Raw genomic sequence first — 14604 nt, 5'->3', positions numbered from 1 at the left:
TTTTCACCACTACTCTCGAAGCAGAGGTTGTGGGGGACTGATGATTGATCGTTAGCTTTTTATATATGGCCGTTGATTCTTTGTCGCTACCCCCACCCGTCGGTGGCCGCGGACCTTCTCTGGCTAATGGATACTGCCTGGCCAATTTGATACTGTCTTTTGCCACCGAAAGGGATCTGCTTGGAGATTATTTCGTCACCACACGTCCACGCGACGTCTCCTGTGCAGCTGGTACGAGTAGGACATTACCGCCAAGTACAGTAGGGGCACTGTCATTAGATAGCTTTAAACAGTGCCTGAGAGTTAGATGTTCAATGGTTAGCTGTAACAAGTCGTTCGGTGTGATATAGCCAGCTGCCGCTGCGCCGCGTGCCTACGAAGCTGGTGTGTTACGCCGAAGGGTGGTTACACCGGCTATACAGAGGCAGATACAGAGATGGGCCGCCACCGTAAGGCTGCAGCTCTGCTGCTGTATTATATACAAGGTGAGACAGACTTCGTGTAGTTTAATCTCATGAACAGCTTGTGCCTCTGTGATGTTGTGATTATCCCAGACCCCTATCTATGTCTCTTTTATTTTATTTTATTTTTAATCTGAAATATAAGTGCTAATATTGTTTTCCGATACATGTACATGTAGCTAACAGCGACCCAGCATTGCAGTTGCTTTTGTGCAATTTAGTGTTTGGGTATGATCTCAAACTCCTCGGCAGTCGAGATGATTTACATATAACATTGTCAAATAACATACATGCTATGGTCTTGGTTTGGGGTAGTAGTACTTTCATGGTCTTGTAGGACGAAGGAAATGCCTACGGGGTAGTAGAACGGTTTTAATAAAATACAACATGTATTTTTCAGTTGTGATAGTTTGCAGAGCGCTGACTGTGGGAACACAAGCCGATGACGAGGTCTACTCACTCTGCAACACCACATGGACCAACAAGACCCGCGTCAACCACAATCGGCTCAGCTTCAACGACACACGGTTCTTCAACTATGAGTCGTTCTTCCAGGACACGTGGCTCTTCAACAGCACAGATTCCTGCAATAGCACTACACCAGGTATGGCTAAAGTCGTAATTTTCCATTTGCAGGCAACCTTTTCTTTTCTTGTAATTCCAAGCGATAAAGTTTATTTCCCTCCCCTATAAGAGTTAGGTATATTGTTTTTTCCTGAAGAATTCATTTACCTATAAGAGAATGCAATTAGATTACTGATGCTTCCTGACTCCATTAGAGTCCATTCCGCGTCACCGAGTGGGTTTTTTCTCCATGTTTCTAATACGTTTGAATTATTTAGAAGAAAAGAATACCCCAGTAACAAAAGTTCTAAATTTTTCAAAAATTTGAAAATGAAAATTTGAATATATTTGAATTCATTTATATATTTCTGAAACATTTTGAATGTGACTGTTCAAAGATCTCTTTCTTTAGAATAAATTTGAACTACCCATGTGTTTCTTTCACAATTCGAAATATTTAGAACTATTTCAAACAAATAACCAAATGGTAGATGTGGGTAATTGCCCCCATAAAAGTAGGTGCTAATCCTACTCTTCTGTCTTCCTCTGTATATTTTTAGATTTCACTGCTGGACACTGGTGGCTCTTTTGTTGTAAGGCATCAATGCCTGACACCCAGGCAGTCTACCCTGTACTTCACAGGGATGTGTGAATTACTTCCTTCCCATCCCACTGACCTATTTACAAAATGTTAGAAATAATTCGAAATAATGGTAAAAAATGGTAGAGTGCTCTTAGAAATATTTAGAAACTATTGGAAATGTCATAATCCACATCAGGAATATTTCAAACGTTTTAGAAAACCAGGGAATTATTTAGAATATTGACAAGATGTTCAAAATATTTCCAAATTATGAAATTTCTTAGACAAACAATTACAAAGAATTCAAAACATTTCTAAATAATGACAATAACAACCCACTTGGTGACGCGGAATTGACTCTATTATTATGTTATTATTATTATCATTATTATGTTTACCGAAGGAAAACGATTTTTGCTACGTTTCTTCTTCTTCTCCAAACAGCGACCTCCAACCTGACTGAACCAGACTCTCACCATGGTAACTGGTGTTACATAATGTTACAGTTTTATAGCAGGAGGGATTTAGGCTCCTGTCTGACCATATATGTGAATGTGTTTAAGTACAAATTAACAGAGCAGACCATATGCGAAGGTAAACATTATGCATTTGCCTTGCAAATGTTACCTTTCTAGTCTAAAATTTATTTTTAGGATGGAGGTTGACGAACGAGTCAGTTGTGACGACGCCACCTGACATTAGCTATGTGGCGTCGTGGGAAGATGTCCTGTTTCTCGGCATGTTGGCCTTGTCCGGCCTGGTGGGGACAGTCGGAAACACCGCTGTCGTCCTGGCTTTCTGCCTCTACAAGAAGGTATGGATATATCCCTAAATAATTTCATCAGGTTGAAAATACTTAGGGTATAGAATTTTCTTCTTACACAACCAGTAAAGGTTCTCACCTGCTTAAGTTTCGATGTATATCAGACATCTGATAGACTCTAGTTGCAGAACTCCAGTCAGAAGCTCTGAGTCTGATAGACATCGAAACGTAAGCAGGTGAGAACCTTACTGGTTGTGTTAGAAGAAAATTTCATACCCTAGGTACGGCTATATCTTTACGACTAATCCAAATCAATACATTAGACCGCTAGAAAAGATAAAATCAACCATATCCGAATGTAAACATTATGCATTTGCTTTGCAAATGTTACCTTTCTTGCTGTAAGTTGTATTTTACTTCAGCCGTCTGTAATGATAATGAGGATGTAAATAAACCATTCAACAGTTGAACTAACAGGTTATTTCTGTCCCAGGTTCGCTCTGCTGCTAACACCTTCATCCTGAACACCAGCGTCTGGGACCTGGTCTCTTCTGCCGCCATCATCCCTCTGTCCCTCTGGTCTACCCTGAGCGGTCAGCCTAACTGCGGGAAAGCCTGCTGTGCCTTCATAGGTTTCCTGAGCATGTTCAGTATCACTCAGTCACTGTTGTCCTGTGCTCTCATTGCCTTTAACCGCTATGTGCACGTTGTGCTCTCACTGGCGACTTACAAGCGTCTGTTCAGTCCCGTCAAGGCCTTTCTCTGGGTGGTTGGGGCGTGGGTAACCGGTATTCTGATCATGTTTCCCGCTATCGCAGGCAAATATGGTACCTTGGGGTGGGACGCGCATGTACATGTATGTCAGTTATCGTCCGATGATCCCAAAGGTGTGTTGTTCTTAAAACACGTCCTCATGTCCACGCACTGGGCCGCTGCGTTCGCCATCTTTGCGTTCTACGCCCGAATCTACCTGCACGTGCGAAAGAGCGCCGTGGCCGTCGGCCAGCACCTCGGCCACAGCCCGCAACAAGTGTCCCTACAGGCCGTCAAACGCACGAAGCACATGTTCTACATCTACTTCACCTTCTTCGCTCTGACCACTCCTGCCATTGTCGTGTCTTTCTACGTTGACCCTTACGCCACCTTACTGCCGAAAGCTGTTACCTTCGCCTGCGTCGCGCTTTACTACTGGAACTCTGCCGTCAACCCCATCATTTACACCTGGACCCTGAAGGAGTTTCGGCAGGGGTTTAAATCCATGGTCCACTGCAGACGCCATATTGTCCCTGCCCCTCTGGCTCCCAACCCGGCTGTTGTGAAAACCGTAAAATTAACAAACCTTAAAAAGGCCCCTTCCCTGTTGACTGTCTCCAACCGTGTTGGTCAGCAACAGGCGGGACCGTCAATGCCTGAGGTAAAAACCTGAAAGAACCTTGTCAGTAGTAAATACCTGAGACAGAATCCCCCCTGTCACTTTACCCCCCTTGTCAATAGTAAATACATGAGGAAGACCCCCCCCCATGTCACATTTTGACAATCCTTTTAATAACATTGTTGTGCCAGTCTACGATGGTTGCTTGAGTAACTGTTTTGTGCTATAGAGTACCTCACACTGTCAAATAGAATAAAACAAAACATACGCACGTAGGCACTCAGCTAGATGCTGTAAAAGCTTATATTATAATCCCTGAGCGGATGTGTTGCATGCTATTCGGTGTCTAACAGGTGGTACATGGTACATTGAGCGCTTTCTTCCGCAATCAGTGTCAAGTTTTTCTTTCAATGCTTTTAGAAGTAATCAGAGTAATATCGGATAAGCCTTGCGGAGCAGGTGTCCTTTTGCACGTACGCCGAGGAGGTCTTCACCTTTTAGCTTTGCCAGTCATGTCTAGACTTTGTAACTTTGTATGTTATAATATGATTCATCTGATTACATTTAACCGCTTGACTATGATCGCCACCTATTGTAAATACTTTTAATAATTGCTGTTTTTAACTGTCTTTAATAATCGCTTTTAATATTTGTGCCAACCGTTTTTAACAATTTGTGTAATGCGGCAGATCAATTCAGGGCCCTACGGGGACCCTGCTACTCTGTACCGTATAGTATGAAAGAAATAAACCAGTATTATACATGTTGTTCTTCTCGCCTGCGTTATAATTAGTTCGAACAGAAATCTCGATCCACCACACAACGTACACATTACCTTTAACAGTAGTTCCGCAATAAGTGTCAAGTTACTCTTTCAATGCTTTTAGAAAACAGTAATTTGCTATTATTATCTTGATTGAGTACTTTATTATGCTTGGTACTTAAGTCTGTTGTATTTTTATATTGTTAACTGATTGATTTTAGCTTAATCTTTACTTGTTACTTTACTGTATTAGTATGTTATATTGTGTATGTTTAATATTTGTATTGTTTGGCACCCGAAATCAGCTATGCTGCCTGGGTGGCCAGTGTATTGTATTGTTACAATCAAATTAAAATAAAATAACAGTAGTTAGTTTCTGTTAGGTAAAGTTGTAAATTGGTTGTAAAACAAGACATTACATCTTAATTGCCTGAAGCGCATCAAAGGGAGTGTTAAATTTCCAAAGCTTGATATTCTAGGAAGCATGAAAGTCAGACAGTTATCTTCAAGGTAGAATTCATGTTTTTTAACGATTGCCATGTAAACAGTTAAGGTTTTTTATGCGACGTGTAACTCCTCTGTTTTTATATGATTTATGCTGTAAGTTAAGTGTAAATATGTAGGATTGTGTCTGTAATTGTGATGTTACATGTATTTGTATTGGAACCCTGGAAGAATAGCCCATAATGGGCTAAAGGGTATCTCAATAAACTGAAACTAGGAAGCCACTCCTCCTAAAATGTACAGGGCCAGTACATTTTTGTAGAACAGAAAACACTTAAGCTTCTGTTCTGAAACAGCGACTTGACTAATTTCTTTCATCTTTGTCCTGTCTAACTTTTGTTTCCTTTTGGACTTTCAAAAAAACTTGTCTTCGCTTATTTGCATATCAATCAATAGTTCTTACTTATATCTTTTTGGACAACTCTCCAGTGTCACTGTCGAAAGGTAGTGGGTGTGTCTGACCATTTCCAAAATCATATCCAGTTGCTTGAGTAATGTTTTCTCTGTGTATCCTTCCATCTTGAAAGAACTAACGTTAACATTATATAAGTTACATATATATGAATGCTGGAATAACCCAAAGAGTCACACACAATGTCATAAGAAACAAGACCACTTTAAAAATGCACTCCTTAAGAATTTTATTTGATTGCATATGGAAATGTGCACTCATCCACTAAAATGTAATAAATAGCTACATGTACATGCATGTACTTCAAAAGTACTCAGAACTCATGAATCTCGGTAATTTTTAAGATTCACAGATGACAAACCAGTATGCAATGCTACAGTATATAATTAATGCACCATTTTATATATTCTTGTTAACTATCTTGGTACCTGCATCCTAGCTCTTATATTTTGTTACCCAACTGGAAAAAAGCCAATTAGAAATTCAACATGTTTGCTATACCCACATCTTTCGGTAAACATTTTTATTCAAAATTTTATATATATAATAAGAACAAATGATGTTGTAACACTATGTGGTTATTTGCTATCACAAGTCAATCACAAGAGAAGGTGAAATCATTAACCCTTGTCCTGCTGACATTCCTGGCACAATATTTTTCAATAATTTCACTTAATTAGGTCATAGACCCCCACCCCAATTTTTTTGCTCTGCAGTGGCATAGTTACTTCCGCATTCGTTGTGTTTCACTGCGGTGTGATGCGCTGCATGAGAAATATCCCCAAATCGTACCTATACAGGGTGCTATATAATTGGTACTGTATGTGCAAAACAACAATTGTTGTGCTCTGCAGGACAAGGCTACAAACATATGTAACATAATCTCATTTTAATAATACAAATACATGTGATACAAGTTTACTGTGAAAATGAGTGAAAATAACATTTTGTACATTTCACAGTTAGAGTTTCACTAAATGAATGAATTCCCAGCTTGTTGTTGCAAAGTCATTTTTAAATGAAACCAAACTTAAATTCATTTGATGAAGTGTTCCTGGTAAGGTTTCCACCTCCATGTAAGCAGGTATTGCTCTCAATGTGTCTGCTTTTCTGCAGTTGTTTCGATATGCTATATGTTGGTAGCCTCTACCAGGCTTCGGGAGGCGGCTGGAAAGAGTAGAAATTGGCCAAATAGAGAGATAACATTCCGGGGGAGTTGGTCCGCTAGAGAGTACATTTTTCCGCATCCGTGGGTCACAAAATGTACCCTCTCTGGTTGACCAACTCCCCAGGTATACTATTTCCTTTATTTTGGCCAATTTCTACTATTTTTCCAGCAAAGCTTTTATGATGTATTTTATCGCTAATTATGCAGATGCATGTGACATTTTATGCTATCTATTGTAATAATTGAGTACAAGTTGTAAATATTCAACATATTTCATGCACTGATGTGACATGCCCGTCGATATTCAATAAAATCTGAATCTGAAAAATCCGAATTTAACCCCCAGTCCCCCCTAGGTTGCGAGTACCTTCCCCCCGGGTCCAAGCATGAACCTGGGATGACAGAAAAAAGTTTCGAGCTGGCTAGAGCTCTGGACGACTCTACTTGGGAGGTTGGGGAGGGGGGCCCAGGAACCCTCCTGCTTGCTTATTGGCCGCTCTTGAGGGAGCGAATCCCAGCATCTTCTGGATGTTCTGAGGAGAAAAAGAGAGGCGTGTTATAAATATTATACAAATTTTTTTCATTTTCCTTCAGTTTAGCTTCTTCTTGAAGACTTGAATGTCTGGCTATTCTTTAACCCTCAGGAAGCTAGTTAGAACTTAGAAGCCCCTTGTCATAACCCTGCATTACCTCCAGTCCACCATAGCATGCCAAAAACTGGGGGTTGGGGGGGTGTTCATGGTCTTTTATGTGCTATTTTCTGATTGCATATAGACAACATAGCCGGCCTGGTTGAATTACCCTCGTTTTTTGAACTGGGCTAATCAGAAAACAGCCGAAGACCACCAAAACCCCCAGTTCTATAAGCCTGCTATGCAGGCTAAGTCCAGTGCACATGCACCCAGTATTTCCAGCCCTGAATGGACATGTGGACCCACCTGTCTGATGGACATGGTACAGAGGATGTAGAGGAAGATAAAGGAGCAGAAAGAAAATGACTCTGTACTGGACATGATAGCCTGTATGCCATCCTGTGTAGTTATCGCTGACTCACTACTGTTGGGAGTAGGGAGCCGGTGATAACTACAGAGGATGGCACCCAGGCTATCAACATGTGGTCCTACCTGTCTGATGGACATGGTACAGAGGATGTGTGCCTACCTGTCTGATGGACATGGTACAGAGGATGTAGGTTTACCTGTCTGATGGACATGGTACAGAGGATGTAGACTCACCTGTCTGATGGACATGGTACAGAGGATGTGGTCCTACCTGTCTGATGGACATGGTACAGAGGATGTAGGCTCACCTGTCTGATGGACATGGTACAGAGGATGTAGAGGAAGATGAAGGAACAGTCCGTGTAGTCCTCCCCCATCAGGTTCCGATGAGACAGGCCCTGCAGCAGGGAGAAGGGCAGGAACGGCAGCTTGGCAACCACACGCCCATCAAATCTGAAACAACCAATCAGAGATTCAAAACAAATCTGCAACAACCAATCAGAGATTCACAACAAATCTGCAACAACCAATCACTTGAATCAGAATCAGTCATTCAAAACACAATGCCGCAAACTGTTGTGGCATTGGCCCTAACATGCATTTTTATACTCATACTGAATGTGAAATTCATGTTCAACCGTTTTTTTCCAGTTACTCATATATATATGTTAACGAGTTCTGTTAGCTCATTAGTGATGCTGAAGAAGAGTGGTGACTGGATGTCATTCAAAACGTCCAGAAATTATCTCCATAATTTGTCCAGTAGTAGAGTTTCAATTAAATTATTTCCTATGAAAAAGAAGAAATGACTTACATGGAGTTGAACATGCTCATGAGGGCAGTGAAGCAAAACCCAATGGCAAACATGGACTTCATCTTTACCTGTGGGGAAACAACATTTCAATAAATATCACAAACTCCTTCCAAAAATAGTTTCATCAGGTTGGTAAAGAGTAGGATACAGGAGTTTCTCTTATACAACCAAGAGAGTTTACATTGCTGATGTGTTCTCACCGCAAAAGCGCCACATTGGCTACATATAACGGCCAGAAGCAGAACTCAAGTTAGAAGCTCTGAGGAAGGTGTCTGATAGACACAGAAACGTCAGCAAGGTTGTGTAAAAGAAAACTCCTGTATCCATCACAAACTTCTGTCTACATTACAAGCAGTGCAGTAGTAGGATCATTTTCACAGCGAAGGACATCATGTGTCTTTTCTACATTTCAAAACCTACGACAATAATGTAGTTTGACCTACCAGGGACAAGTCTCTGTTGTTGTTCTTCAACTTTTCTTCCTGTTTTTCTGGAATGAAAAAAAAACATCATTATATCATCACTAACATGGTATGGGTTCACAGCTTTAAACAAGAGTTCCACGATCTCATACCTTCGCCAAAAAATGTTAACCCTTGCGGGTGACGAATTATACAATTTTAATCATTGATTTTGTAAATAAGAGCCTCATTTGCATGGATTATATCAGTTGATCATATTCTCCATCCAATGACAGCCTTATCATAACAAAAAGGCTATTAATTATAGCACTTCCTCATAAATTATGCAAATGAGGTCATGATTTGAATAAATTATGTTTATTGATGTTCACCTTCACTTAACTTCCAAATGTGGCAAGTATGAAATTCGGGGTGCAGCAGTTACAACTATGGAATTATAAGAATTTGCCATTAATTATTCAAATTAGGTCCTCATTTACATAATCTATATCCTCAGATGTTTTTCTCGTTCTCAAGTAGATGTCACAACTGTTTCATAGTTCTATTATCGAACAAATCAGATTTATAGAATTTCCTCATTAATTATGCAAATTAGCTCTTGATTTGCATAATTGCCATCTGATTATGTCAAGCATTACTTCAACTACCTACATACCAAAAATCACGACAATACGTCAACCGGTTCTTGAGTTATCGTCCTTCAATTTTTTTTCAACAAATGCTCCTGCAGTTCTAGAACAAGGCGCTAGGGGACCCAAACTCATGTCACTTCTTCCCTACCTTAAGAGCTATCTACCAACCAAAATTCGTGACCCTAGCATGTACAGAACATGAGATATCAAAACCGGAAGTTCAGCTGCAGTACCTAGGAAAGCCGCCAGGGGGCCCAAAATCTAATCATTTCTAGGTCTCATGAAGTCATACCCACCTACCAAGTTTCATTCCAATCCATCCACTGCTTCTCGAGTTATCTTGCTAAACCACACACACACAAACACACCCACACACCCACAGACAAACGCTACTGAAAACATAACCTTCTTGGCGAAGGTAAAAAACACACACAAAGACCATACACATGTACATGTGCCAATAAAGACAAAAAAATTACAAGATTTTATACCTAGTTTCCGCTTTTGTGTTTTGTCAATTGCTTCACCTATGGCTTCCTTTCTCTTTTCCACTGGAAAAAAAGGAAAGATCAGATTAAATTATTATACAATCAATATTCTTCATAATGATGGCAATTTTAATAAAATGGGAAAAAGTGCAAACTTGTAACCTTGCAAGGCTTACATTTCTTGCTCTGTTTTTCCACTTCAGATTTGAGTTTCTGGTACTTCTCTGTTCTGTACACCAGCAGCCACGTGATGCCTGGAATTTGAATGAGGATTGGATAACAAAATCTAACGTGAAAAAAAAAAATCATTTTCATTTTACATTCTCAATTGATTATTTCTTCATCTTGTCGTTTCAAAGCAAACTACTGAACTAATCTTACGTTGTATCATCTGTGTGTTCCATGTAATATCACACCCCTGAAGTTATCAGGTCTTTTCAACTACATTTATATTATTATTTTATACCATAAACTTTGATAAAGATCCATACGCCCCCCTCCCATGGACAAATATATAAGCATGTGTTTGTGAAATATATAATATTTTGTCATCTTAGGAAAGACTTAATTCACTATAGGATCACCTCTCTCTCTTACCTTCAGCTAACAAGGCTGTACATATGGATATGAAAACGATTAAAAGCGTATCCGCAAGCATTTTTGTCGACGTTTTGTAGATACAGCTTCGATCAGAAATGCCGGCTATGCAAGAACTGTCCAGTCGAATTGGGCTGTCTTATATACGTTTTATAGACGCCAGTTTTGAATTCACTTTTCTTACAAAAATATACTCATAAACATATATATTGTCTTTATATTAATACTTATACAAATCATACAAAGCATTTTTACATAACATGTCAATATTATTGTGGTAAAAGTAACTGTTATAAAGTTTTTTGAGAGCACGAAATTTTGGCACTTCCTGTTTGAAACGTATGACAGCTTTTACAGAAAGCGGTATTTCGACCAATCACAACGCAGTATTGATCATCGCCGCATCAAATCTGACCAATCAGAGGACGGCATACGTCAGGCTTTAGGCCCGTCCCACATCTTGGACAAGATGGCGGGCTGCAATGGTGTGAGCGCGAGGAACGGCGTGAAAAACGGTCTCCACCGCAAGCCCTTCATAATCGGCGTGGCTGGCGGCACTGCATCTGGCAAGGTAAAGGGGTGTAGAAGCCTTCCTGAAAGTTTCGTGGCGGCAGGTGGAATTTTTATAGAGTAAACGGCCGTGTTTACTTAGGAGGCGCCATGTGGCACACACGGCGACAAAAAATGGCTTTGTTTTGGCGGGTAAAAATTAATGCGAATGTTTTTTCGTAACTTGCCGCTGACACGTGTAACGGCTAGCACCCGGAAGAGACGCGATGCACTTGACCAGAGTCCAACCCGCGTGGCAACGCTTTACGCAACTACAGCAAATATTCCCAGGCACGCTTTATGAAATCTTGTAACGTGATAGGTTTAAAAGTGCGCACAGCTGGTTTAAAGTTGCAAGGGTGGTCCTTGGTAGTGTTACAGTATCCCCATGCCAGTTACATCATCTGGGTAAATATGACATGACTAGGAAATATGCATGACACACCATAAAATACTGTGATGGCACTGTAAGAAATGTGGGTTACGTGCAATTTAATTTATAAAATCATTATGTAAAAATTAATGTTTTTAGAGTTGCTGACTGCATGTTTCTTCACAAATGTATGCCCATCCCTTAAAAACTTTTACAAGATTGTTTACCACAAGGTAACATGAAACGCTCGCCAATAAAATCGTAATGCCATTATATCTGTGTTCAAGCAAGTCATAATATTCTGATTCTAAAAGAGAATTGATGAAGTTTTGGAAACATTTCTGCAAGACCACAAAACTACTAACGTTACAGCAGGTCATAGACCTTGTTAATAAAACTGGATGAATTCATTAGCAAGAATAAAGGCCTGCCTACCTTGCTCCCACTGTTAAGGTTTTTGAGCCAGGCTGAAGCCCTGCCAGCCCTTGGTAGCCCAGACCTCAACCCTCCCCTACTTTTTCCCCTAAAGGGGGGTTAACTATGATGATGTCATCATGATGATACCCTCTCTCTTGTACCCCCAGTCGTCAGTATGTGGGAGAATCATGGAGCTGCTGGGCCAGCACGAGGTGGACTGTAAGCAGCGGCAGGTTGCCATCCTCAGCCAAGACTCCTTCTACAAAGTCTTAACCCCCGAGGAGAAGGCCAAGGCCTTCAAGGGGCAGTTCAACTTCGACCATCCAGGTGGGGAGTTGGTTATCAGGGGTCATTTTTGGGAATAGGTGTGCTGGTGCACTCAAGCTATTAAATTGGATGCACAGAAAATGTTTTTGGGTGCACCATACAAAACAAAGAAAGTGAAATGCATATTGATATCAATCAAAGTTTTGGATCTTGCAAAAATTCCATTCAACCCAAATTCTAACTTACATGTACTGATGTACAACAAAGATTTAGTATTTTTCTGGCAGTCTAGGATGTGAAGTATACTAGTGCATTTAATATACAAATGTATTTGCATATGTAAGCATACAACAATATTTGGGCCTCTTGACTGTATACTGCTCCGTAATTGGCTGGTGACCCTCCCTTTAACCAATCACGTTGCTTCCTGACCCTATGGTGCAACATGATTAGCTGATTAGTGACCCTCCCTCCAACAGCAACATCAGTTGATATCTTTTCATATAGAACATAATATACATGTATTATCATAACAACTGTTGCTGTTTTTCTCCAATCTAGATGCCTTCGACAACACCTTGATTGAAGAGACCCTGAGAAACATCATAGCAGGGCAGACCGTTCACATCCCAGTCTACGACTTTGTCACACATGCCAGGTGAGCAATGCTACTTCGTAACATACCTCATTTTACATGAATATAGAACACATTTTTTCTATACATCACCCGTGGGTGGGCTCGGACAGAGGGTGAAGCAGAATACATTGTGTTATAATTTATAATTATAGAGAAATGAGAAATTATACATTTCAACACAAAATGGGCCAGAAGTTGAGAAAACATTGTGTCCTCCACCTAAAAAAAAGTCCCTAAATCAATTGTATTGTAACATTCGAATCTCTTGTGTTTGGTTTAAGTTTAGGGTTTCACTCAGCACACGGTTGATGTAAGGAAAGTGTAGCCTGGTTACCAAACCTATTATAGTAAATTTGCAAAAAGGATGTAGGACTCGGGAGCTATAATAGGTTTGGTAACCAGGCTAAGGAATGTGGGCCTACGAACCAACTATAGTATATTGATATACCACTTTTTACTTATGAAACTGTTGATACAAACCTGTTTTCCTCCACTCCAGGAGAGAGGGAGAGTTCACCACGATCTACCCTGCAGACGTGGTGTTGTTTGAAGGCATCCTGGTGTTCTACTACAGAAACATCCGCGACCTGTTCAACATGAAGCTGTTCGTGGACACAGATGCAGACACAAGACTCTCCAGAAGAGGTGAGGGGAGGGGGGCTTGAAATACTGCATGTGCACCTTAGTGCACCCAATTTGTTATGTGGTTTCACTGGTGTATCCAAATATTTTTGTACATATTTTTGTACATACGGTACTTGTATTAAATGTACAATAGTATACATATGTCAGCAGCAAGGATGTTGATACCATTGAGACTGTCCTACAAGAAGATCTCGAAAGGCTGTCTCAATGGTTTGCTGTGAACTCTCTGTCTGTGAATGGAGGTAAATGTAAGTGCATGTTGCTGGGTACAGACAAAAGACTGAAAAACAGTAACAACCCCAGCTTGGTTATTAATGCTCAACCTGTAACCATGTGTAACATATATAAGTACTTAGGTATATACATTGACAATAATCTGAACTGGAAAGGGCATGTTAAACACGTACTGGGTAAGCTAAGACGATCCCTAAGTATCATGAAGCACGTCAGTCCCTTCATATCCACATTAGCACTACGTACTTTGTACAACAGTATTTTTCTACCATATGTAACCTACACAAGTACTGTTTGGGACACTGCACCATTGCAAGAGCTACAGAAACTTCAACGGATGCAGAACAGGGCTGGGAGGCTGCTGCTGGGAGCCCCGCACAGAACGCCGTCGGCTGAAGTACGGACTCGACTGGGATGGAAGGACATCAAATCCATACACAGAGACCAGAAATCCCTGCTAACTTATAAAAGCCTTAATAACTGTTTGCCAGCCTACATGAGAGAACTGTTTACATACTGTAGTGATAGGGCAGTAAGAACCACGCGGCAAAGTGTATCTGACCTTTTGTATGTGCCAAGGGTTCGTCGGGAAGTGTACAGAAGATCAATTTCCTACTCAGGATCGGTACTGTGGAATAACTTGTCAACTGAGTTAAGAACGGCTTCGTCAGTTGCAGCGTTTAAAAACCGGCTGCGTCAAGTCACAAGTTAGAAATTAGAATGACTAAATTTGTGAAGTGAATTTTGGATGTTTGAAACTGATGAGTTATACGAACAGAGATAGTGTTTGGTTATTGTATAACGTTACTGTGTATATATTTATATTGTAATTATACGCCGAATTGTAACTGAACTGAAGAAGAATATGCAAAGACCCCTGACCTGCCTCCCCTTGACCTCTTGAAAACGGACTTAGGCCGAAGAGTTGTACTGCTACG

At 40.5% G+C, this 14604-nt stretch overlaps 3 protein-coding genes across 5 annotated transcripts in view; 2 read left to right on the top strand and 1 right to left on the bottom strand.

Moving 5' to 3' along the window:
* The first annotated feature begins 436 nt into the window (after positions 1–436).
* On the top strand, positions 437–3797 carry LOC109484273 (melatonin-related receptor-like). Its single transcript, XM_019787531.1, has 4 exons — positions 437–485; positions 862–1065; positions 2262–2422; positions 2865–3797. The coding sequence occupies exons 1-4, from the start codon at positions 437–439 to the stop codon at positions 3795–3797; spliced, it is 1347 nt and encodes a 448-aa protein (XP_019643090.1).
* Positions 3798–6706: 2909 nt separating this feature from the next.
* On the bottom strand, positions 6707–10672 carry LOC109484416 (calcium load-activated calcium channel). Of its 2 annotated transcripts, XM_019787665.1 has the most exons (8): positions 10545–10672; positions 10124–10201; positions 9951–10010; positions 8849–8895; positions 8406–8473; positions 7900–8044; positions 6999–7123; positions 6707–6747 (listed from the first exon to the last, which is right to left on the bottom strand). In XM_019787665.1, the coding sequence occupies exons 1-7, from the start codon at positions 10603–10605 to the stop codon at positions 7031–7033; spliced, it is 552 nt and encodes a 183-aa protein (XP_019643224.1). In that variant the 5' UTR covers positions 10606–10672; the 3' UTR covers positions 6707–6747; positions 6999–7030. The 2 variants fall into 2 exon arrangements, with proteins under 2 accessions (XP_019643224.1, XP_019643223.1); XM_019787664.1 differs by lacking the exon at positions 6707–6747 and having other exon boundaries at positions 6970–7123.
* Positions 10673–10982: 310 nt separating this feature from the next.
* The window catches only part of LOC109484729 (uridine-cytidine kinase 2-B-like), a 6429-nt gene continuing 2807 nt past the window's right edge, over positions 10983–14604 (top strand). The window contains exons 1-4 of one of the 2 annotated variants that reach the window (XM_019788091.1): positions 10983–11115; positions 12051–12210; positions 12712–12808; positions 13287–13432. In XM_019788091.1, the coding sequence (XP_019643650.1) occupies positions 11014–11115; positions 12051–12210; positions 12712–12808; positions 13287–13432 (505 nt within the window). In that variant the 5' untranslated portion in view covers positions 10983–11013. Of the gene's footprint in view, positions 11116–12050; positions 12211–12711; positions 12809–13286; positions 13433–14604 lie in introns of those variants that run through there. The other variant, XM_019788090.1, reaches the window with a different exon arrangement.

This window comes from Branchiostoma belcheri, unplaced genomic scaffold, assembly GCF_001625305.1.
Source record: "Branchiostoma belcheri isolate BF01 breed outbred unplaced genomic scaffold, Haploidv18h27 scaffold7, whole genome shotgun sequence".
Lineage (NCBI taxonomy): Eukaryota > Metazoa > Chordata > Leptocardii > Amphioxiformes > Branchiostomatidae > Branchiostoma > Branchiostoma belcheri.
The sequence above is the reverse complement of the archived record's forward strand: the minus strand, read 5'-3'. Positions and strand labels throughout refer to the sequence as shown.